The 23,823-nt window shown below is 39.4% G+C and overlaps 2 protein-coding genes across 2 annotated transcripts; both read right to left on the bottom strand.

The window, feature by feature from the left end:
- Positions 1-1,296: 1,296 nt before the first annotated feature.
- On the bottom strand, positions 1,297-22,956 carry LOC140947045 (uncharacterized). The gene is made up of 3 exons (XM_073396124.1): positions 22,494-22,956; positions 3,787-3,944; positions 1,297-1,944 (listed from the first exon to the last, which is right to left on the bottom strand). The coding sequence occupies exons 1-3, from the start codon at positions 22,816-22,818 to the stop codon at positions 1,297-1,299; spliced, it is 1,131 nt and encodes a 376-aa protein (XP_073252225.1). The 5' UTR covers positions 22,819-22,956.
- Positions 9,409-19,579, bottom strand: LOC140946653 (uncharacterized). The gene is made up of 7 exons (XM_073395763.1): positions 19,567-19,579; positions 19,130-19,319; positions 18,533-18,690; positions 17,641-17,763; positions 16,347-16,469; positions 12,371-12,730; positions 9,409-10,181 (listed from the first exon to the last, which is right to left on the bottom strand). The coding sequence occupies exons 1-7, from the start codon at positions 19,577-19,579 to the stop codon at positions 9,556-9,558; spliced, it is 1,593 nt and encodes a 530-aa protein (XP_073251864.1). The 3' UTR covers positions 9,409-9,555.
- Positions 22,957-23,823: the final 867 nt, after the last annotated feature.

The raw sequence follows: 23,823 nt of genomic DNA, 5'->3' as shown, positions 1-23,823 counted from the left end.
GAAATCTAAAGTAAAAATAAGAAACAAATTCCGGGAATTTGATGCTGAAGTAGTTAATTATTTAATTGAAGCTAGCAGAAGCATGGTCTAAGTGGGGCAGTGGTAGCTTTGAGGGTTGACGTTTAATTTTCTCCGATTTGGACAGTTGCCGGTTCATTTATTCAAATGAATAAATAAGTGGGAATTTAGTCCAAGAGTTTTAGTAAATGTTATTTTCTGTATTATGCTTTTTTTTAGCTATTTTGTTTTGGAGGTTGTCTTGGCCTTTGACTTATAAAATTTCAAAATAATTTCAGATATAAGCAAGTTCTAAGGTCTTGTAATGTCTAGAAGGAATGTTTTTAAGAACATAAGAACTGGTTTTCCATTTTGGAGCTGGATTTTTCAGGAGCCAAAAGTCCCTGACGATCAGCTGAAATACTAAAAACTAAAAAAAGCAAGATTGAAATGTCTTGAAACTTTTTGACGGCTTATATCAATCTGCATTTTTGACAGTTGACGGTAAAAAATAACCTTTTTGAAAACCACATTGAGTCCCCCTCTATATAGTAGTAATTGCGTCGAACATCATAGGGGCGGTAGGTATGCGAGATATTCACGAACCCAGTACAAGAACATAAAATGCATTGGCATAGAAAAGTTAAAAAATATCGGAAAACAAGCTAAGGTCTATTGTTGTTATTGTTGGTGCTGTTGCTGTTGTTGTTGTAAGTTGTCTTTAGTTTAGGCGAAGGGGTGAGGGACTAAACTAGATATCCACAATTATGTGGTTCTTCTGTCCTAAAATTAAAAACATGACCTATGATATTACAACTGAAATATAGTCGAAAATCTTCGGATTTCTCCTTGAAAACTTCGACAGTCTTCGGACATCTTCGGTAGACTTCGGGAATCTTCGGAAATCTTCCGAAATAATCGAGAATCGTTGGAAAGTGGTCTAAAACTTCTTGATATAATGAATAAATAACATGACCTTTTTGGAGCCGTTTTTGTTTCCTTCTGGATAAAATTTACTGTTGCAGAGAATTTTATTACTGTTAGAGCTAAAATGACTAAAATTTAACTGTTTTATGTTGCAGTGCCAAACAATTAAGTGTTTAGTGTTATCAAAGTACCCCCATTTTAACTAACGACTGCAATCCAGAATCCAAGTTCCACTGCCAAAGACTGGAATCCAGTACCTGGGAATCCGGAGTCCACGGCGTGGAATCCAGAATCCAAGACTGTCTTGGATTCCCTTACATGTGGCCACTTTGAAATAACATTCTTGAAAAAAAAAACGGGATCTTTCATGAATTACGTTACCCACAAGTTCAAAGAATACGTCTTAATTGAATTGTAATTAGCCTCACTGCCAAAATCTTTTTCGGGTGAGTCACGCACATTCGCCAGTGAAGGAGAATTAGCTTCAGTTATTCCAATACCGTGATCAGCTCTGTTACAGCTAGAGCCTCCTCCACCAATCATCATCACCGATCCATCTCCAGAAGACCAGTGACACCAAAAGCCAATCGAATTGGCATCTTGCATTGTCCCGTTGCAAGCAGCTTCTTTAAAGCCTTCGGTTGTTTGGTACTGGCCCCAATAATGGACACTACATCGTCCCAAACATTGATTTTTAGACCAAAGCTTGCCGTTTCTGAAGTCACCATAGTTTGTGATTTTCGACCTAAACGTCTCTCCACTTAGGCAGAGACCTATGGTTTTCAGAAGGGCAGTGTGCTGAGGGTCATCACTGCGCGTGATCTTAAACTCAGTTCCGCTGACAAGCCAGAATGCTGAAGAAATCATATCAGCATTGTTTGATGGATCAGTTGTTTCCCCAGAAGCAACATCCTTGTCATACCACCATAGTGCACTGTCACTCATCCAATGTAAGGCATCATTATTTGAGAACCGAGCGATCAGAGTCCATCCGTGATCAGAAGTCATATCGCAATAAACCTAATGCGCAAAAAAAAGATAAAAAAACACTTGTAGCCGAAAAACAGGACGAACAATTCCCTTGCGTGCCGAGATAAGTTCTACAAATTACTCTTATTTCGCCTTTTAGTGTCAATATATTTTGTCATCTAATCATGCGCATCGATGAACAAAGGGGCTTCGCCTCAATTTTCAACAAAAAAAGATCCCCGCTAACGTGTTGTTCTCAATAATTTTTGAAAATAATGCCGATTTAAAGTTGGTCACAGGAGAAACAGCAGGCAGCCTCTGTGATATCTGGTATCATAACTCTTTTTCCAAAGCCCTTAATTCCTTTCTTAATTGACGATCGTTAAGGCAGAGGCGTTCGAGCCTTCTGTCACGCCATGTAAGGTAATCCAAGACAGTCTTGGTTTGTGGAGTGCACGCCGGAGTGCTCGCCGCGGATTCAATTCCAGGTACTGGATTTCGAGCTATTTATCAGTGGAACTTGGATTCCAGATTCTAAACACAAGCGGGATACCGGATTTCTTTGATTCCAGATTCCAAAGCCCAGGATTCCTGATTTTACAAGCGAAAATTTCTTAGATTCCGGAATCTGGATTACCTTACATGGGACGACCGCTGTCCTTGTTCCGTGTTCATGCTGAATCAATTCAAGAGGTTACACTTAATGTTGTTGTTGTTGTTGTGTACATGTTTTAAGTACAATGGGATGCCGGATTCCAGATTGACATATGACGCTTTTAAGACCTTACCGGAATAGCGGAGGACGATGAAAATATCGTGTAGCTTCCGTCACTCGCTTTGGGGTCGCTTCTTTTTATTGCCTCGCATGAAGGATGTTCTGGGGACATTAATGTTTATTCAGTTTAATAGAATGTGTGACCATAATCGGACTAAGATTAGGGACGGACCATTAGAAAACCTATCGGAGGGGAAGGGGGGCGGGCGAATTACCAAAAAAAAAAATATTCGCGCAAGGGGAAATTAAACGGAAAAAAAATTCATGCGCGCCAATTAACCCTAAGAAATATTTATGCTATGGCCTAAAAAAGAATTATACCAGGAATTTGATAACGAAAAAATTCCTGAGGCTCGAAAATTCTTTCCCCCCCCCCCTCCCCTCATAACTTTTCTAAAGGTCCATCCCCTAGCTCCGGACAAATATAAAACCCATAATCTTCGCGATCCTGTTATTATCCAAGAGAGAATCGGAAGTGACGCTAAAAATACGCCCCGTGGGCGGGTGAGGCGCGCTTGAAGCTCTTACGCTACTCTTACGCTACACCAAACCGATTTTGAGACGGAAAAAAAAAAGATTTAAAAAAAAAAAAAAAAAAAAAAACGACTGTTTTGCAGTCTACCTCAGGCCAGGAGCCTAGGGACAGTCAAGCGCTATTTCTTCGAGTTGTTGCCCGTCGGTATCTGAGAATGAAGTATGTTCATCCAACCTTTGAACTTTTTGCTTGTCTTATAACAACTCTTTGTTTATATATAGCTCCTCTAAAAATTTCTTTTGACTCGAAACCAGATGACTCGAAACAAAAACTTTGCGTGATCCTAAGATCCAAGAGAATGGATCATAGATGGCCAATCCGGACAATGATGATGTTATTTGCACGCACATCAAGTCAAATATATTGGTGGGAAACTGCCTGATCGTAAAAAGTTAACGGTTGAACAAACGTTGGACTATCAAGGCGGGAGTCGAATCATCGAGAAACAACATAATAACGTGATCCTGGATTATTTGGGGAATCTGTCAAAATTTCACATAATATTTAACAAATAGAAGATTACACTAAAAAGAAATCCGTAATTAAAGGAAGAAAAAAAATGTGCAAAAACGAAAGAGTGTACCAAACACCTACCATACGTTGAGAAGTTGCAGTAGGTGAGTTCAGGTGGTCTAGATTCAACGGTTTGAAGCCAGTATTCGTCGCTAACCGCTTTTTCTTCACTCGCCTTAATCTCTTTACACGTTTGAGCTGGTAGCTCAGGGATAGAACCTAGAGGAACTGCCAAAAACGAACACAATATTCATAAATAAGTAAATACTCAATAATTTCAGTTGATGTGCGGAACTAGAACTGAATAAGTGAAAATTCAAGTAAATGGAGTGTTTTCACTCACGTGGCCAGCATCTATGCAAATTTATTGGAACAAAAGAAAGCGTTTGCATAAGAAAAAAGTTCAACTCCCACAGGATTTGTTTGGGACACCAACATGGCCGCCGTTTCATTGTTTTGGGACACCAATATGGCCTTCGTGACGTCATGTGAAAACACTCTATAGATAACTTCAGGTGATGTGCAGAACTAAAATGACAATGATAATGACGACGAAGAAGTCGATGACGATGATGATAACAATAACTTTTAGCTTTAAACACCTAACAGTGTAGGGTTAGGGTATTGGGCATTGGATCGATGAATATAAACTAGTCAATGCATGCATGTGTCGGCCCTTCTTTTAAATTGGAGGACTTATGGACACATACCCACATAAACCTCATCTTAGTAACCCCACTCCCCCCCCCCTCCCCCCCCCCCCCCGTCCCGTTAGAATCTTTCTGGCATAGCAAGCCTAAAACAGATGTCAAAGTATCTGTCCGTTCCGTCTAAATTTGAAAGGCTGAATGCTGTACATAACCACACAAGAACCTAATTTTAAGTCACCCCCTGGATGAAAATTCGCGACACAAAAACTTAAAAATGATAAAACTAAGTATAAGAGCAGGTTTACTTGTGCAGTTCGGAGGAAGGTGAAAATTACCGGCCAGAATGAGCGCACAAGTGATTTACCCCGAACTCAAACAGGTGAGCTTACTCGCAGGCCAGCCCCGACTAATTACCTCGATTCATGCCTCGTCTGTAATAATATCTGTCTGGGTGAGGGACGAAATCCACGGGCCTGGCTTCTTTAGTTCTGTCACTGAATTCACACATGTTGGTAGAGATCACCCAATTGAAACTTTGGCATCTGTTGTCTTGACGACAAACTTTTAGACATTCATGTCCATGGTTTAGGGTCATACTTTTATAAATGTGTCCTCTTAACATCCAGCCAAAGATGGATTCTTGTGTTCCACCACTGAGGCACTGTTGAGTTATGGCTTTGTTAAATATCTCCAATATAAGGAGAATGGAGAGTGCTCTTGAAGCAGACATCTTTCTGTAAAGTTGCTTTTGGTCATGGAAGTCTAAGGAAAAGAATTGAAGGGATGGTTGCAAGTTGATTTTAGACGCTGAAGAAGCAGTCAGAGAGTTATGCTGTTTTATGGTAGTGCTAAAATTACTGTCGGTAGATGACTTACCTACTGTAAGACTGTGTATAACAAACAGAGTCTTTTCTAATTGACGGAACAGATGAAGTCAATTCGAAACCGACAACTGAATAAACCACGACCATTTGACATTAAATAGAGTTGGGAAAGAAAAAAATAATAATAATAACTCGAAGGTTTCAATTTCACCCTGATTTCAAATAGTTATCAATTTTCTCTCCAGCTATACACGAAGGCTTATAGAAGAAATTTGATTCACAAAATTTATAGTACCCGTACGGTTATGGCAACTGTTGAAAACTTACTACGCAAAATCATTTGGTTGGACCCATTTAGTACGACGTCAAAGTGCGTACATTAGGTGGCTCTTTACAAAGAAAAGGAGTTTTCACAAAGAACGGATTCACATCAGCTGTGAAGTGAATCACAAATCAACAGCAAAAACGAAACTTTAAAAAATGCTAATTATTTTGAAAGCAATCACTTTTTAATTAACTTACCCTTTAATTCATGGCCAGGACCAATTTCATATTTCGTACAACGAAGTTAAAAATAAAAATTTAATGTTTTTGTCCACAGGAGAAAGTGCATTTCATTCATGTTTTTTGCTCATCTTCACATCGTGTTTAGATCTACGGCTTTTCCTCTGTGTCAACAATATCATTGTGCCTTGGAAATAAATGTTTAACAAAGGGAGACCTTCCTTTATAACTGTTTGAAAGAGTTAGTTCCTTAAAATACTGTGGGCTTCTTAATTTAAATTGTTGAATGGCAGCTGAGCCGGTGACGTAGATCGTGTGGGTTGAATAACCGAGTTAGGTAGATGAGAAAGCCTGCTGATCAAAGCCTTGTTTGACCTGTTTACATAACTACGTACAAAAAAGTAGCAGAATCATTCAAAGATGGTGGCCTCTTGCAATTGAATAAAGGAGCCTTTGATATCACTTTAAGTTTTAATTAGTGGAAAGTGAATTTCGTCCTATTGTTTAAAAGGGCATGCATACACCTGCGAAAAGAATATACAGCTGTATATGAAAACAAAAGGTTTAAAGGTAATTTCAGCTACTCAGACAAAAGTATTGCAGATTGTATTAAACACATTGTCCCCTTCGCCACCACTAAGGCAAACTTTTATGCTGGGTGATGGGAGTGAAAATGAAGATATGTTATAGTACAAAGGCATGATTTTCTTCATGGCCTCAGAGGGCCACCATCGCTTCGAACTCAATTTTGCTAAGATTAATTGGCGGTTTAAAAATTGGTTGGACACACTCTCCGTGACAAATTAAATTAAACGAACAGATGCACTAAAAATAAAAAACAAAATGGGTCTCCTACAAAGCGCCACTTGGAATTTTGAGTAGGTGTGACTAATGACTAATTCATAAAAAGGGAAAATGTGAAAAGAGGAATAAAGATAAATAACATACGGGCAGTTCACAATTTAGTTCACCCTGTCGGTCAAAGTTTACAGAATGTGGTTTTGCAAGCTACAGTGGCGTAGGTCTGGACCAATTAGAGTGCTCTCATCTCTTCGCACCTGACTAATTAATATGCTAATTTATTTAGCAATTATCTGATGAGGCTGAGTACCGATATGAACAATTATTATGCAGATCGAAGAGGGTGTTTTTAGCACCCTTGGATTTTTGTTTTTTGTTTTTTGTTTCATTTCGTACAAAAGCTAAATAATAAGTTTTATTACTCATTCAAAAGATTGACATACTTTATGCTAAGTTTCCGATTTCCTCAGTTCAAAACATTCACATGTTCGGAAAGAGAGCCTACGTTCGATATACGTTCGGAACCCATCAAGACTTGAGTAAATTTCAATTTTTAGTGGACAAAAAACTTGTACCAGAATAATTTAAACAATATCGCATTCTTTTTTTCATTTTCAAGAGCTATAGATATAAAAAATTTATGTGTAAGGTGTCATAATATTTTTTGCGAATTTGACATTTATTTTCTCAAGCTTTCATGAGAAATTTGTTTTGGTATTATTACAAATAACTAACTAGTATATCCATTATAGCCCTTGAAAAATGTAAAAAAAAAGAATGCGATATTGTTTCAATTATTCTGGTACAAGAATTTTGTCCACTGAGGATTAAAATTACTCAGTTTCCTGATGGATTCCGTCTTAAAATCCTAACATGACCCCGAGGCTTTCTGGTCATTTTTCTATACATGTATATTTGCTTTGGTTTTCCTTGTGTTCAAGATTCTTTTGGGAATTGTGAGACAGTGAAGTCGTGAAAAATTTGCAGCCTCGGAGTTATGTTAGAATTTATAATAAATAACGACTGGACTATTGTTTGTTTATTGTTTGTAAGGGCCTGTTTATATGGAGTGGGGGACCCCGGTCTAGTGGGGTTGGTTTCTTTTGTTTCCACGCTCTGGGGGACACAAAACAAAAGAAACCTACCCCACTAGACCGGGGTCCCCCACTCCATGTAAACAGGGTCTAAGATTTCCGTACAGCCTCTTTCATTATGCATATAAGTTTCGACTTACTTAATTTAATAGTATGAAATTCCTGCGTGCAAAATAAATAAGGGGCGCGCTGTACGGAATCTCTACCCTACTGTGTTTTTGAAAGTTCGGCTATGTCGTATTCCCGTAACGAATCAAATCTTCCCGTATTCTATACCACTGTAGCCAGTAAGATTGCTGAAAGCGTTTCTGATGCATGTTAGAATTACTGACTGACTTTTCTTTCTTCCGTAGTTATGGCTAATAGGCCATTTGCACTATGGCTTCATTTTACTACTACGACGAGAATCCTTCAGGGTATTGCTTTCTTGTACAAATTAAGGCTTTTGTTAATTAAACCTCACTGGGATTACCGAATTTAAATATGAAAGGAAAAACGAAATGAATTCTGGTCTTAGTAGTAAAACGACGTCATCATGCAAATGGCCCATTAACCCACCGTCTTGATAACTATGAATGAATAAATGCAACAATTTATTATAAGTGCAAGTAAATACATACGTTAATAAACATAAATATACTGAATATTACTAATTACTTGTACATAGAAAAGGTGACCTGAAGGCGACGCTTCTTACTGATTATAAATATTGTAATAGTAATCCGAAAAATAAATTACGGGACTAAAGACTGACTTGACCCTGATTCGTCTCCAGTCGTCTTCGTGAGAGACGACTGAGGACGAGTCAGGACGACAAAACGAGCCCATTTGATAAACTTTGATACAAGAAATAATGTCAGTAACCATTTACCAAGTATAAAATAGCGTACAAGAAAATTTTTACTCTTAGTTGTCTTTTGAAGAAAAAAGTGTGAAAGGGGAGGTTCTAGAGAGAGAAAAAAAACCTTTTTGCGCATAGTATTTCTACTCCACAATATGTTAAGGCTTAGAGGAAACTTTTCTGTCCAAACAAAAGCACTTTTCTCTTATCTCGGCCCTAAAATGCTGAAAATGTAACGCGAAAATACTAACTACTGATGTACTTTTAAAAAAACACCTAGAAAGGACTGTTGTATTGCACTCTAACGAGTACCAAGTTACTTTGTTTTCAAAATTTGTACATGAGTGCAAAAACTGCGTGGATTCAATGACAGAGAGATGACTGGATCCGGATGATCTTATTATTCCCCAATTAGCAGTTATTACCGTTACAATTGCTAGCTATAGCTACTGGGGAGAAGCATTACTTTAAACTCTGTTTTGGCTTTATGGCGAGAGCGGTACAACCGTTTCTGACTGGACGCAATTATCGGGCCGTTTCAGGGATTGGGAATCCTCGTTTTCGAATTGCCTGGCGAGTGTTAAACTGCCTATTACAGATTCACTTGTTCTTGAAGGAGATGAAAATATGCATCGTTCGTTTTTTGAGTAGCCCTTTGTCTTTGAGCATAGTTTAAAATATCTGCTGTTTTCTGTGGCAAAAAAGTAACACTCGAGGCACAAAAGAGGCGCTCTTCACTGGCTGTCATGCATATCCGCCGTCTATCAAAAAAAACAATTCAAATTTGAAGTTCCAAAATTTGAGAAATATCCATGTTTTTCAAAACGTTCGTAATACAGTCTCAGACGACCTAACTCCCTCGCCCGCCCTCGATAGAGACTTGCTCCTCCGGTCTCGTTTGGTCTGCCTCCTCCTTGGATAGCACCTCCCCGTAAAAAAAAAAAAAAAAAAAAAAAAAAAAACTGGCTACGGGCCTATACTAAGTCGCATAGCTTTTGTCAATCTGATGATCGTTTTATTTACGTTTCTCGATCAATGTAAATTTAAGTAAAGCAACTTAGTGATGCAAACTAGACCGACTGTGTTAACTTCAGCACAATAAAGGTTTAAAACAGAAAACAAAAATTAGTTCGTGCAAACTACACTGGCATCCTCGCCATGATTACAGTTCTCAATACCCCATCCTGCATGTGAGCAGTTAAACAGCGAAGCCTCTTCTCCCTTGCAGCCGACATCATCCAACCAGATAGGATCAGATCCCTGACCGTATTTTGCACCGTGTGGCGCAGAGGAGGCGTTGCGGAAACCAAGTTGGCGACAAACCACTCCAGCATCATTGAGATCCCAGAGATCATCACAAACTGTACCCCAGATCCCTTTATAAAAAACCTCAACGCGACCATAATTTTGTCCTCCCCCTGCAAGACGGATTGGGAAACACTCTACACTGGCGTCTTCAGAATGACCACAATTCTCCTTTCCCCATCCATTATGGCTGCAATGGTAGATATGCGTTTCATTTCCTAAGCACGCCAAATTATCCATCCAAATCGGTCCAGAACCCTGCCCATGTTGGGCCCGTTGAAAGAATTGGGACGCTTTTGGGAAACCAAGCTGCCGGCAAACCACGTTAGCGTCATTCAAATCCCAAATATCATCGCAAATTGTGCCCCACTGGTTGTTATAGAAGACTTCTACTCTGCCGGTTGATAGTGTGCTGCTGTTTATACGAAGGGAACCAGTAGTGATAGCTGAATTTTCCGGCACAGGAGATAAAACGATTGGTAAAAAAATTAGCAACAGAGAAAGATACAAAGAGTAAAAAATCAAAGCGGAGCGTTGTGCGTGCGCAGCCCTGTTGATGATAAAAATCTGATAACCTACCGATACGAACAAAGTCGCTTTTCAGGTGACTGCACGACCGACCGCTAATCAGGTCATATAAATCAATGTGAAAAGTCACACAATTAAAGCGACAATACTGAAATGAGAAAATTGTGATACTGTCATTCTATTATAGAGTTATAAACGCCATCCAGAACTAAGTCAGTTGACAGCTCTCAGATTCCGAAGAATTTTTCTTTCTAAGAGTTGCAATCCTTTTGGTCAATCCCAGTCCTGGCATTGACCAAAAAGGTCGCAACTCTGAGACGAGAATGGTTCAGAATCTGCATCCACAGACCTTCATACTTTCCATTGACTTCGGTTAGTTATCCGCTGAGTAGACATGATCAGTTGATACTTATACATTGGTTCGCATGCTTAAGATTCTTAGTTATTTATCGTCGAAGGCGTTACTTCGAAGTTAATTGTTTCACGGGTTAGGATTTACTAGGGGCTCCGCTTTACTAGTCTCCCTCGCAGCCGTTTTTTATCTAAAAAACGGCTGCGAGGAAGACTAACGCTTTCCAGGTCGGATAAAGTTTATACCTGTAAATCATATTTGTGATGTATTAATTATATAATTTGATCTTAGTGCCGTTCTGACAGGAAACTGGATGGCCTGCGAGTAAGCTCTTCATTAAGACTCGCGAGCGAGAACGCGCAGGCGTTTGGCAAAACCGCGAGGAGCTTTCCCCGCTCTAGCGTCTCCTTTCGCTGACTGCACGCGTGACTTCACGCGACTTCTTTAATAGAGAGCATGCTTGCAGGCTAGAAACCAAGCAACCTTTATCTTGCGGGAAGTTTTCTTATGAAAAATGCTACTCCTCAAAAATTTCTTTCACATGTAGCACGATATCTCGATGGAAGCTTAGCAAGCGATCCAGACGTTAAAGAGGTTTCAAGGAAATCACGCTTTATATATCGTCGGGAAAAAAACGGCCTTATTTTTTGCTATCTTTTAACTGTTTGTTAAATCTCTAAGAATATCAAATGACAAAAATTAAACAAAACAAGTTATCGTGTGAAAGCACATCCAAATCTCACAACGCATTTGATCAAGCCAAGTGGCAACACCACTGGGCGCTTTAATTTCCATTCAACCAAAACGTTCGGTTTGAATTTTCGACAACTTTCAGTGGCGAATAGAACAGCACTTTGCAAAATTTCCAAAAAAGAGGACAACCTCTCGAGGTGTACTTCCTAATCCAACTTTGTTCCCTGAATTTCTAGAATTTTTGGTTGAATGGTTCGCATTTTGGAAATTCAACAGTTTCCAGAACCTCTGGAAACTTTTCCGGAAAATGTCTGTAACATTTGCCGCTGTTTCCAAATTTTCGAAAGTTTTGGTTGTATAGATTGGAAAGCGCCCACTGTCTCCTTAACAGACTGAGCCTTCCGCCTGGTATCCCAAGTACCCCGCGCGCTTTCACTTTTCCTTCTCCCCAGCCTCCCTTCGACACAAAGAGGCCTCTGCAGAGGAGAGAGGCAAAACCATGAGCATTTAAATAAATTAATTCGAATTTGAACTTTACATAGAAATTTCTGCAATTTGATTGGTTTAGAGCAGTGGTATTTCAGCTTAATTTGAAATACCTACATGTGAAAATTACAAACCTTTTGCGGGTAGTAATATAAACAAATAATAGCATGATTTGCACGTGATATTTGGCATAAATACAACTCGTGATATTTCAAAATTGTCTCAAATTTCACTCGCCTAACGGCTCGTGAAATTACGTATAACAATTTCGAAATATCACTCGTGGTATTTATGCCAAATATCACTACAAATCGTGCTATTACCTATACTAATATCATAGGTGACGAATTACTCCTTAATTTTGGCGCGAAATTTCGGCGTTAATTTGTAATTTCACAAGTGAAATTACAAAATTGCCATGGCAACCCTTCCGTACGTCTCGGTGTCAAGATGGCGACGAAGTTTTAAAACAAAGGCTCGGGAAATTATTACGATTTGGACAAAACGCGCGTGAAATTATTCCCTAATTACACTCGTCACCATTTGATTACACATACTAATTTTATGGTAAGTCACCTCGGTATCGAGCTCTGAATCCAAAATCCGTTGATCCTGCGCTACTCGATGAAAACGTCAAATAAAGATTATTCGTAGTACTGAGAGCATAAGGTCCAGGCAAAATTTCTCCACTGAATCTGCCAATGAGATTCGATGAGGCCGACGTGCCATCGTACACACTAAGGTAATCAGAGGCTTTGGTTTTGAAAATGGAGAAGACCAGTTCCAGTGTTGTATTTGATGATAAATGCCATTGGCAGTTGATGTTGTTCGGGTATGTCGATGTCAAACTTGACTGAATTATTCCACTCACGTTAGAAGTGTCGCTAACCAACAGGTTGGCACAGGAGCTTGACGCTGTAACTACTGGAACTGGAACTGTGAGAGTAACGACAAAGTAATTAAGGGGGAAGGTTCAAATCACCTGTAACTTATTTCGTAGTTCAAGAGCCTCATAGAAACCCTCAGTCGTGTAAAAGTGTCTTTTAAGCGTCAAGTGACATTATACATTTAGAGAGATTAACGGCCTGTTTACATAGAGGTGGGGGACCCCAGGTAGATCAAGTAGCCTGCCTGCACATATAATCTCTCATTTTAACTTAATAGTTGGAGTGACCCGCCACATGTTGCCTCACCTATCTTACGCCGGGCACTAAGTTAGTGGTCCCTCACCGAGTCCAAACCTAAATTTTAGAACATTAATTCGGTAACGGAGGATGTAATTTTGGAAATTGCAGGTTGCAGGTCAGAATTTGACATTTTGACAAGATCTAACTCCAAACAAACAATTTCCTGGGACTAAAGATATTTCTGGTTTTGCGTGGCGCCATAAAGACGTTAGGACTTTAGACTGCAAAACAGTCGGATTTTTTTTCCTCAAAATCAGTTTAGCGTTGACCGTTCGCTTGTACTTCAAATTCTGACCTGCAAACTGCGACGTGCGACCTGCAACCTGCAACCTGCAAATTACACCCTTCGATTCAGTAATCTGACTCCGTGAAGTTTCAAACCGGTGTCATTTCGGTCTAGAAATTTTAAAGTTGAGGTGACTTGCAGTCAAAAAGTGCGCGGTTAAGGCTTACATAACAACTTAAATAGCTAGCAAAACACTACTTTTTTTCTCGGGAAGATAAATGACAGGATTTGGCATGGAATATATAGACAGCACCGAAACATTGAAACATAGTACATATCAAGAGCCATGGCTCTTGTACATATATCATAATGACCTTCTGATCTGCAAAACCCGGCCTATGGTTCAAAGCCAAGAGCCAGCTGAAACTAGATCTAGACCCAATTTTCCTGAGTCGAGAATTGTTTTTCTAAGGCACAAATCACCTAGTAAGCTTAACACTAGCCTGCGAAAACAGTCGTCTCCCCTCGCTCTTCGCCGCTGGGAACGTTTCGCGCGGAGGAACGTCTGCGTTTCAGCGGCAGAAATTCCATACTGATCACGTAAATCAATGTTTTCTTAACTAGTAATAATTGCAAATTAGGGGAGTGCGTTCGATGGGGGAGGGGGGAGAGGGTGGGTAGTGAGTGGTAGAGGGAAGGGGGTTCAAAATCTGATGGGCTTGTAACATTGAGGAATCAAAATCAAACGCTTTTATCAATATGAATATCAGCAGCTGTCTTTATCAGTGTTATTTTTTATCCTCCCACTTTACAATTCGTTACTATTTCATTTTTCCTCAAAAATGCAAGAGCGTACTGTACTTTTTACATTTACTTAGCCAAACCTCTAAGTAAAGTACATGTAAGTAACAGCAGGTCAAACACTGACTATGATCCTCAGGATATTCTTTTGCACCGTAGGATGGTCAATAAAATTGGCTAAAAATTGGGATACAGAAAATTAAAGTTATCTGAAAAGTTTAAGCGTCGCGTATCACTTTAAACCCTTGTTGCGTGACACTAGGCTAACACGACTGACCTACTTAGCACTGTTTTCAAAATACAACGCACCCGGAATTAGTGAGATGAAAAGGTCAACGTTTCACTGTTCAACTTCTTGTATATTTTTCAAAAATGGTGACAAACAAAAGCAAATGCAACGCTGTAAATAGCTTTTAAAATCGAAGAGATTTCATTTGTAATAGAATTAAATCTGGTCGATCTAAGCTGATGTTGCTTGAATTCATAAAAACAAATAAAGTGTGCAGAACACATTGTTAACATAACATCTACATATCCGATTATCTTAGAATGATAATTTTCCTATATAAAAAAATAATAATAATTAAAACTGGGAGAAAAACTATAAACAAACCTGTAGCAAACAAAAATTGCCAACGTTTCATCTGCGAAAGAGTGTCACACTGATAGATACCAGCTCCTGGGCGAGAAAAACTGAATACATGAGATCGAGGCAAAATGTGCCTGGCCGGTCCAAGATGGCGTCCAAACCGTGAAATCGCACGGCATGTACGGAACGGTTACTACATCATGTACGGTACACTACTGTAGTAAGCGCTCTCCTTCGTCGAACGTAATAGATCCGGTAGTCATGGGGTTCCAAATGCAAATTTGTTCAATTTTACGTTTCTTCTGGTCGATTTTGGTTGAGAGTTGTGTTCATCTGCGAACGAGCTCCAGCAAATCTCAAATGCTTCTTCTACAGGAGACTATATTCCATAAATATTAACTATTTTGTTAGAGATTCATGGCGTTTATATTTGACCTTTGTGGCCTTTTGTCTTTTGTCTGTCAGTCGTAAGCAATAGCTAAAACAATGTAACTACTCCGTCGACCAAACAGCGCTTCTGAGCGGATTCCGGACAGATTTTACGACGCAGGTATGGAATTTCTGTCGCTGAGTCGCAGACGTTCCTCCTCGCGAAACGTCCCCAGCGGCGAGGAGCTGGGGGAAACGGCTGTTTTCACAGGCCAGCTTAACACCGACGCCGCGGTTTTATGGCTTGCACAGAACATTTTATTGCAAAAACTGCCATCGATCATCCACAAAACCACCTACCTGAGTTCTGCCTGTCAACATCATCCAGGAATAACTCAACCACACTTTCGCAGCACTGATAAGTCTATCCACAACCATGCATAATCTTTTCACGTTTAACACAAGCGAAATATCATCAATTAATTCGAAAGACCCGGCCTTTTGGCAGATAAAAAACTCTAGACTTTTCTCTTACATTCGTCATATTCCAGTTCCCGGATGTAAAGTCAACAGTGTGGCAGATGAGACTAGCATAGACTCTGTTTTCACACCACTGACGGCCCAGTTGTTCAAAAGATGGATAGCGCTATCCACTTCGATAAATCTCTATCCAGTGGATGGCGCAATTAGTTTTCCTAATACTTATCCGCTGGATAGATTTTTATCCAGTAGATAGCACTATCCAGCGTTTAAACAAACGGGGCCAGAAGTCTTGACCTGGGTCAAAGTTCACCTGCAATCTTGTTCTCGCCTAATAGATTTGACGCCTAGAACCCTGTTCCCGAGGCCAAAGACTTAGTGGTAACCTTAGAAAAACAAACAATATCGTACCTTTCTGTCTTGTCTCGGGCCGGGTTTGCATAACTGTCGAGATTCTCTGAGATGTTCTGGTAATATATTCCTGAATTCTAGGTTTAGTTTCCATAATTTACTAAAAGTATTTGGAGACATATATTGTTAAAAAATTTAGCCTCTCTATCTGAGCCTGTGGACGTCGTTTTTGTCGCGCGCTTACCAACAAACCCTCCTTTTTTAAGGAAATCGTCGCATATCAAGAATTGCTTTACGTGGCAATGCTGCCAACGAGCTCGAGCAACCACAACATCGACAAAAAAAAAAACAACAAAAAAAACAAAAACGAGAAAATAAGAAAAGGTAAAGAGGTTTGTAATGGACCACAATACTTTACCGAGTACCTCTAAAGAGATTGTCGCTTTAGGGGACATCAGTGACCAGGTTGAACTCTTTTCCCTATTACTGGATTAAGCTGCAATTAAAACATATCTATAAAATGTATTTTAATTTATTTTCCCATGTTACCTCGGCATGTTTTTCCATCTCCAATAAAACCAAGCTGACACGAGCAAAGGTAAGAGCCATCATTATTTTGGCAGTCGGCATTCGGATCACAGATGGAGGGAACAATGCTACATTCATCGATATCTGTGAATAAATTAAGATCACACTAGAGTGCGAAATATGTCCAGTGGGGTGTCTCCTTTATAAATAATAGGTTGCTCGCAGGAAATTTCAAGGCACTACTAAAAGATTTCCTCGGATAGACCTTTTCTTGCATACGATGGTCTCACTAAACCTCCCACTTGAATTGTAGCGTACGAAATCTACCGTCTTACGACAATCGCAATTTGTAGGCTTGATTTAGACGCTACGATTCGTTCCGTAAACTTTTCGTAAGTAAATGCCATGCAACAAAGTAATGTACCGTGCGCCAGAATCTCATCTTAACCCTATTCAGACCGGGCTTTTTTTACTTCCTGTGACCGGGGGGCCTCGGAGATCCCCGCCGCTAAAATTACACACAATAATGTACTCATCATTTCCAACATCTGGGCATAACTTGATTGACACAATGACGTAATCTGGCGTCATTATGACGTCATATTGTTAAATTTATTGGAAGAACCTAAATTTCACTCAAAGTAGACATAAAGCGAAAAATACTTAAATAGAAAGGTGTCTGCATGGTAAAATCAAGGAAGTTGGTCAACACAAAAATGAAAGGGGGATCCCTACTATTGACGAGGGTTACGACTTACACCGTACTCCCTGTTTTACCACTCGTGTCTCGTGTCTTCAACGAGAACACCTAGCTTCTGGTTTGTTTTTATTGTTAAACGGAATAGACAACATATGGGAATAGCTGGGGAGTTGGGGGGGAAGGTAAGATCCGACTTATGTCGACTGCCGCTGGGAGAACTCGGAAACCTTTTTTTCCAAGTTACCTGTGTCACTGACTGAAGAAAAAATGTATATTATTTTCATATATTTCCCAGCTTAGATTCACCCTCACGTTTATATTATCGCCAGAATGCTATCTTTCGACATTCTGAACACGTGAGACAGAGCAGTCTATCGGCAAGTGTGTCGGTGTCTAGAGGAGACTAAGCGTCCTGTAACTCGAGCCCAGGCCTACACCTTCAACTTCCCTCGCACCTGCACTTGCATAAACCTTGCGTCATATGAACCACGTTCATTCTTCCATAAGTGCAGATCCCTTGTAGCTAACTGGTAGAGCACCAGGCCTAAGACTGGTAACCAGAAGGAAGCAAGACAAAGCAAACTATGGTTATTAAACCCAGTTTACGTATCTTACCCCGGCATTTTTTGCCATCTCCAGTAAAACCAGCTTGGCATAAACAAAGATATGAGCCTTCATTGTTCTGACAGGTAGCGTTTTGGTCACAAATGAAGGGAACGGCGCTGCACTCATCAATGTCTGTTAAAGGAGAACAAGACTAGTCGATAGGGAGTTAAAGCCGCGACGTTTTGGAGCGAAGCACGTCAACCAGAAGTAAGCTTTTTTCTCTATTAATATGCCTTGACAATCACCAAATTTTATTGCTAAGTGTCTTTACACTTATAGAGACGATTTGCCCAAGAATTTGTTCAAAATCAAGGACGAAGAGTGCAAAAATTTATCTTCCGCTAGACGTGCGTCGCTCAAAAACGTCGTTGCTTAAACTCTCAAACTCCCTATTTCCAAATCAACTTAATAAACAAATAAATAAAAAAGAAACATTTAAGAAGTAAAATTAACTACAAATTTAGTAGATGGGAACCACATGTTGTAAATGAAAGACACAAGAAGTGAGATTCCTGTCTTTTCGTAACATTTGTATTCGAAGTGCCTGCGTGTTTTAAATACACTGAAGCTTCAAAGGCCTGCGTGAGGCAAAATCAATTTAAATTTCTTTTTCGAAAGAAGACTAATCCACAGCACCCTAGGCTATGCAGTGAAGAACGTGAAGTTTGGTCACGAGACAAGTCATGTCATCAGATCAGTATATACTGATTCAAAGAAATAACTCGAGTGAAACAGTGGCGTTCTAAAAAACCGAACGTCTGTACCAAATCATGTCGAGATTCACTTTTTACTGCCAAAGTTACACCTATAAACCACAGAAGGAACATTACGCATTACCCTGGATCGTTTGCTTATTACTTTAATCTGTTTTGAGAAATAGCAGCTTCGACAACTCACAAACCTTGGCACGTTTTCCCATCACCAGAGAACCCATTCTTGCAATTGCAGGCATAGGACCCATTGGTATTAGTACATTGGGCATTGACGTCACAGACAGGCAGGGAAGCGGTACACTCGTCAACATCTGAATAAAAAACAATAGCACTTATGTAGCGCTTTCTGATTGACCACGCAATGAGGCATGATATTTACAATTTGTCATGGTTACCGGTTTGTATTTTACAATGGCGCTAAAAGTCACTGGAAATAAATATTGGGGACGCTTTGTAAAGTTATTATAATAGCATTAATTCCTTTTCATATTGAAAATAAACAGGAGCCGAAATAAAATAATAATTTAAAAAAGCATTAAAAAAAAAGCATAAAGCATTCTGTTTGACTGATGAACTCGTTAGGAGAGAAAAGAGGCTTCTTACGCCCAAACTGCTCATCCAGATTGAGAAAATGCGCTTGTAAAGGATATTTGTATATTTTTCATAGAATAATACTAAGCTGAATTGTTCTCGATTAGAATGTAAATTATACTCTATTTGGCCAGGAGACGATAAATCGGCTCCTGTTTCGGCAGGGTTTTAGACGACGAAATAGAGACGTTTACGTGTTACGGAAGTACTCATTAGGAAAGGTTCGACTGTACTTGCCTCCAGTGTTCATGTCACAATAAGCCAAAACAGGGATACCAGGCTTTATGGTGCTTAGCCAGTATTTTTTGCTCACCGCATGTTCTTCACTCGCTTTAATTTCTTTACACGTTTCCGCTGGTAGCTCAGAAATAGAACCGAGAGGTGCTACAATGAAAAGGTGACATAAAAAATTTATTTAATGACTAGTCCTGACAGTAATTTTGTTTCCCGAGAATCTCAGTGTTCGCTGAGGGAATCATTGAGAAGCGACGGAAACAAAATAAACTGCTTCCCAAGGGGCCAAGGGGTTATTTGTTATATAGCTGGAAATTCATTAATCGTCTCAGTAACTGCAGTCGTAGTCGTAACTGCAGTCGACGGTCCGCATTCGCGGGTAACAGTGCACTCTTACCCTCTGAGGTCATAGATTTTGTAACGTTGCCGCTCAGAGATTTTGGCGGGAAACAGTTTCATTGTTAGATGTCATGTGACCTTGAAGTAGCCAATGACAGCGCGCGCTTTTGGGAAAAAGGTCCAGCTATATAACAATGATTGTTATTTTCATAGACAATTCCCACAATCATGCAAACAAACACACCAACTTGAGGCCTGGAGTGAAACAATACAACGATCTGAATTCGTGTAATCACTGATGCGAAACGCGAGAAAAGTCTACTCCTCAAAACATGCAGTGCTTAGAGATCTTGTCCAAACGAAACCGGATAAGACATCCTAAGATTTTTTCTTCGTTTTCCAAAAAAAAAAAAAAACAGACAGACAGACAGACAGAAAAAACACGGCAATATTTAGCGTAGCTGAATCGTTTGTGTCCGTCCACATGAGAACGCTAAAACGATGAAAATACCATTAGTATCCCTATCAGAGAATGCGTAGAGCTAGGGGTATAATATGAGGGCGTCGATAAAACCTGGAACACGGAACATGCCGGAACATTCCGGAACATTCCGGAACATCCCGGAACATTCCGGAACATTTCGGAACATCCCGGAACATGAAAAAGGAAAAATAATTTTCATAAAAAATTATAAAAATATAATAATAATAAAATAATTTTTGTAAAAATAAATAATAAATGAGAAACGAAAAATAAAGAAATAGAGAAAAAGAAACTCGTATTATCTGCGAGCATGAGAAAACAATATTTTGTCGCAAATTATTTGTTGGGCGAGTGAGGGTCCATGCAAATGACAGTAATGAGTGAAGGCTTGTTTCTAAATTCAAAATATGTAAAAATGGGTTGCGAGGAGGAGGGTTTTCAAGCTTTCCTCACACAGCCACCTCTTGTAAATGTTTGCCATACGGGTTAATGGTTATCCATTTACGGCTTTGCGACCGCAATAAGAGCTTAGGGCTCGTTGCTTTGGACTTGGATAAGATTCACATTCGCCATGAATAGTTGCAGTGGCAGTGGTAGTGCAGCGGTAGTTTGTAACTGTTATCAGTTAGCCTGAATTTTAGCCGTCTTCCGAGTCGAAAGTAAAGTTTGCGACTCGGGGAGATGGCTGAAATATCAGGCTGACTGTAAACAGTATAGAAACTACTACGAATGTGAGTATTGTCCACTAAAATCCAAAGACAGGAGCCCCTGAGCTCTTCTTAAGTTCACAGAGCCTAGTCTGTAAGTAATTCATGTCAACCTCAAGAAAGCAAAGCACCTCAGGTAAGAAAATGTCGGTTATATATAAGGACCGACTTGGCTTGACATGAACTGGTGATACTGCACCGACATTTCAGACCATCGCAGAGCCGTAAATGGATAACCGCCAAATGATTAACTCACGGCAAACAAGTAAAAGAGGTAGCTGTGTGAGGAAAGCTTGAAAATCACCCTCCTCGCGACCCATTTTAATATATATTTGAATTTAGAAGCAAGCCTTCATTCGATCATTACCGTCATTTGCATAAACCCTTACTCGCCCAACAAATTAATCGCGACAAAATATTGTTTTCTTATACTCGGAGATGATATCAGTTTCGTTTTCTTAATTTTTTTTTTTGTTATTTTACGTTATTATTAATTTTTACAAAAACTATTTTATTTTTAATTTTTCTTTTCCATGAAAATTATTTTTATTTTTTCACGTTGCGGGATGTTCCGGAATGTTCCGGCATGTTCCGGCATGTTCCATGTTCCTGGTTTTATCGACGCCCATAATATGATCATTGTATATGCGAAAATCTTCGCTTTTTTGCCCGTCCGCACGTAAACTAGCCTGAATTTCATCCGATTACTTCGAGTCGTTATTACTCCCTCAGTAACGTCTGAATCGACCGGCCGTTAATGCCGTCCAGTGACGTCACTACGCCTTGACCTTTGCTTTAATTCATGCAAAATTTTCAAGTGGCAAACCGAGAAATATCGTTTGGAAATGTCTGCATGATACAGAACTGCTTTTATTTTTTCGATCGTAATTCATATTTAACGCTCAAACTATCAACTACATGCGGTACAACTCTGAACCGGTTGTACTAAATCTGTAAATCAAACTCGGTCGCAATCACGCAATGACTGAAATAAACACACACACGAAACACTTAGTTCAAAAACACAATGATTTGCTTTAATTGAAAAGAAGCTATTTGGTCCTTAACGAAGAAAAAAACAAGGAGACAAGAAAGAAAAGCTAACAGAATCATTGCACTTGACGGTAAAAATAGCAAGAAGGTCGAATTATAACATTAATCTCAGAAAACTTCGCGTAAACAAAATCATGATCAACGGCCGCCGAAACCACAAAGCGGCTCTGAATGAAAAACCTACCGACTCTCCGCGATGATTCTTCATTCGCAGTTCAATTTAGCATTTCAGTTTCGAAGACAAGGACAATTTTGCTGTTTAAGATAAAGATAAAGCTTATCGCAATGTTTGAACGAAACGAATGGATGCATCCGCTGAATATCAAGCAACAATCCCGCTAAAATTTTTCATAATTATACATAATTATGCGAATGTTTAGACAATCAACCAATCAAAATCACTACCCGGTTCTCGGGTAGTGAGTGACGTCACTGGACGGCATTAACGGCCGGTCGATTCAGACGTTGTTGAGAGGAGAAAACGACTCGAAGCAATCGGATGAATTTCAGGCTACACGTAAACGAGAAGCCGGCGTATTCTAAAGTCTCCATTCTGGGGGCCGTTTTTGAAAATTCATTGTCTTCTAATGCATGTATCAGGAAGACTCGCTTGTGGATCACTTACGCGGGTATTCTACATTAGTATACAAAAAATAAATACGGTAATTGTATAATGACATGGCACTTTTTTTCTGACTGTAGGACTTCGTTACCCTACACCAACGTGCGAGTTCAGTTTACCTCGATTCATGCCTCGTTTGTAGTAAAATCTGTCTGGATCGGGAACAAAATCCTCCGGTCTGGCTTCTTTGGTTCTATCACTGAATTCGCACATGTTGGTAGAGATCACCCAATTGAAACTTTGACATCTGTTGTCTTGACGACAGATTAGTACGCATTCAAACCCGAAATTAGCCATCGTTGTCCTGTATACATGTCCTTGCAGTTTCCAGCCGAAGATTGATGACTCGGATCCACCTTTAGTGCATTGTTGAGCGAGCACTCTGTTGAATATAAAACTTAGAAGAAAGAGCAACGTGATGTAGACGGTCAGTTTTGCTGCCATTGTTTTGGTCGATGATGTGACTCACAGATCTGAAAAGAAAAACGTTTCGTCTAAATAATGACAAAAAATGATATTTAATACAAACGGAGTCAATGAAGTCACCTGGGCACTGGATCTTAAGAAGATGAAGTTTTGATAGCCAGCCTCTCGTCTGACTCAGAGCAAATCTAGCTCACCAAAAAAAAAACAAACAAACAAAAAAAAACATCATTATTAAAAGCTTTTCTTGTTGTTGTTGTTGTTTTTGGTAAAATGTCTCTAGTATTAAGTTTCTGTATCAACCTGAGGTAATAAAACCAAAGCCGAAGCTGCATTTATCTTTTCGCCGTTAGAGAAGATTGTTTTTGGTCCAAATTTCTTGCGCACTACTGTAATATAATGAGATAGCGGGCTTTGAACCAATATCAGCCGAAGATTCTTGTTAGTTAAGTATGCAAGTTGTTTTCTCATGATATTGACCTTGCGTAGTTCACTAAATTTGTTACAGTAAAAACCCGTGAGTAAGAATCTGTTAGGCTAAAATTTATCAGTTAGGCACCCTCTATAACAGAACCTATTTAGCCTAAAATTTGAAACAGGTTCTTTTTTTCAAAAATCCTTAAAAGAAATTGTGTACACTTGGGCAACTGGACCTCAAAATTCATGTGATCAGCGCTTCAGAACCCATCAGTTCATCTTCTCGTGGACGTGTTATGCATAAACACTAATTTTGTATACACGAGATGTTATAAGGAAAAAGCTGAATAGAACTTAATACTCTTAGCTTAGCTTCCATGTATTTTTTCTTCAGAAAATAAGAACCTTTGTTAGTAAATAAGCGGATATTAGAACCTAAACAGCCTATATTTATGCTAATCGCCATTTATATGTAAGAACCTGTTTAGGCTAACATGGGAAAATGCAGCGGATTCTTACTGTATTTCTCTTTTAGTCCGATATAAAACTACTCGGTCTAGTGGTAGACTAAAGAAAATTGATAACCGAGGCAAATGAATTCCGCGCCTT

Source organism: Porites lutea, chromosome 8, assembly GCF_958299795.1.
Source record: "Porites lutea chromosome 8, jaPorLute2.1, whole genome shotgun sequence".
In the NCBI taxonomy this organism is placed as follows: Eukaryota; Metazoa; Cnidaria; class Anthozoa; order Scleractinia; family Poritidae; genus Porites; species Porites lutea.
Note: the sequence above shows the minus strand (reverse complement) of the source record. Positions and strands in the feature narration are given on the sequence as shown.

Coding starts and splice junctions, on each gene's coding strand:
- LOC140946653 (XM_073395763.1), bottom strand. Junction 16,470..17,640: donor AGATGGCAAAAAATGCCGGG/GTAAGATACGTA, acceptor ATTTATTCACAG/ATATCGATGAATGTAGCATT. Junction 10,182..12,370: donor ATTCAGAGCTCGATACCGAG/GTGACTTACCAT, acceptor CGGAAAATTCAG/CTATCACTACTGGTTCCCTT.
- LOC140947045 (XM_073396124.1), bottom strand. CDS start 22,818: ATGGCAGCAAAACTGACCGTCTACATCACGTTGCTCTTTCTTCTAAGT. Junction 3,945..22,493: donor CAAACGAGGCATGAATCGAG/GTAAACTGAACT, acceptor CGTTTTTGGCAG/TTCCTCTAGGTTCTATCCCT. Junction 1,945..3,786: donor CAACGTATGGTAGGTGTTTG/GTACACTCTTTC, acceptor TTTGCGCATTAG/GTTTATTGCGATATGACTTC.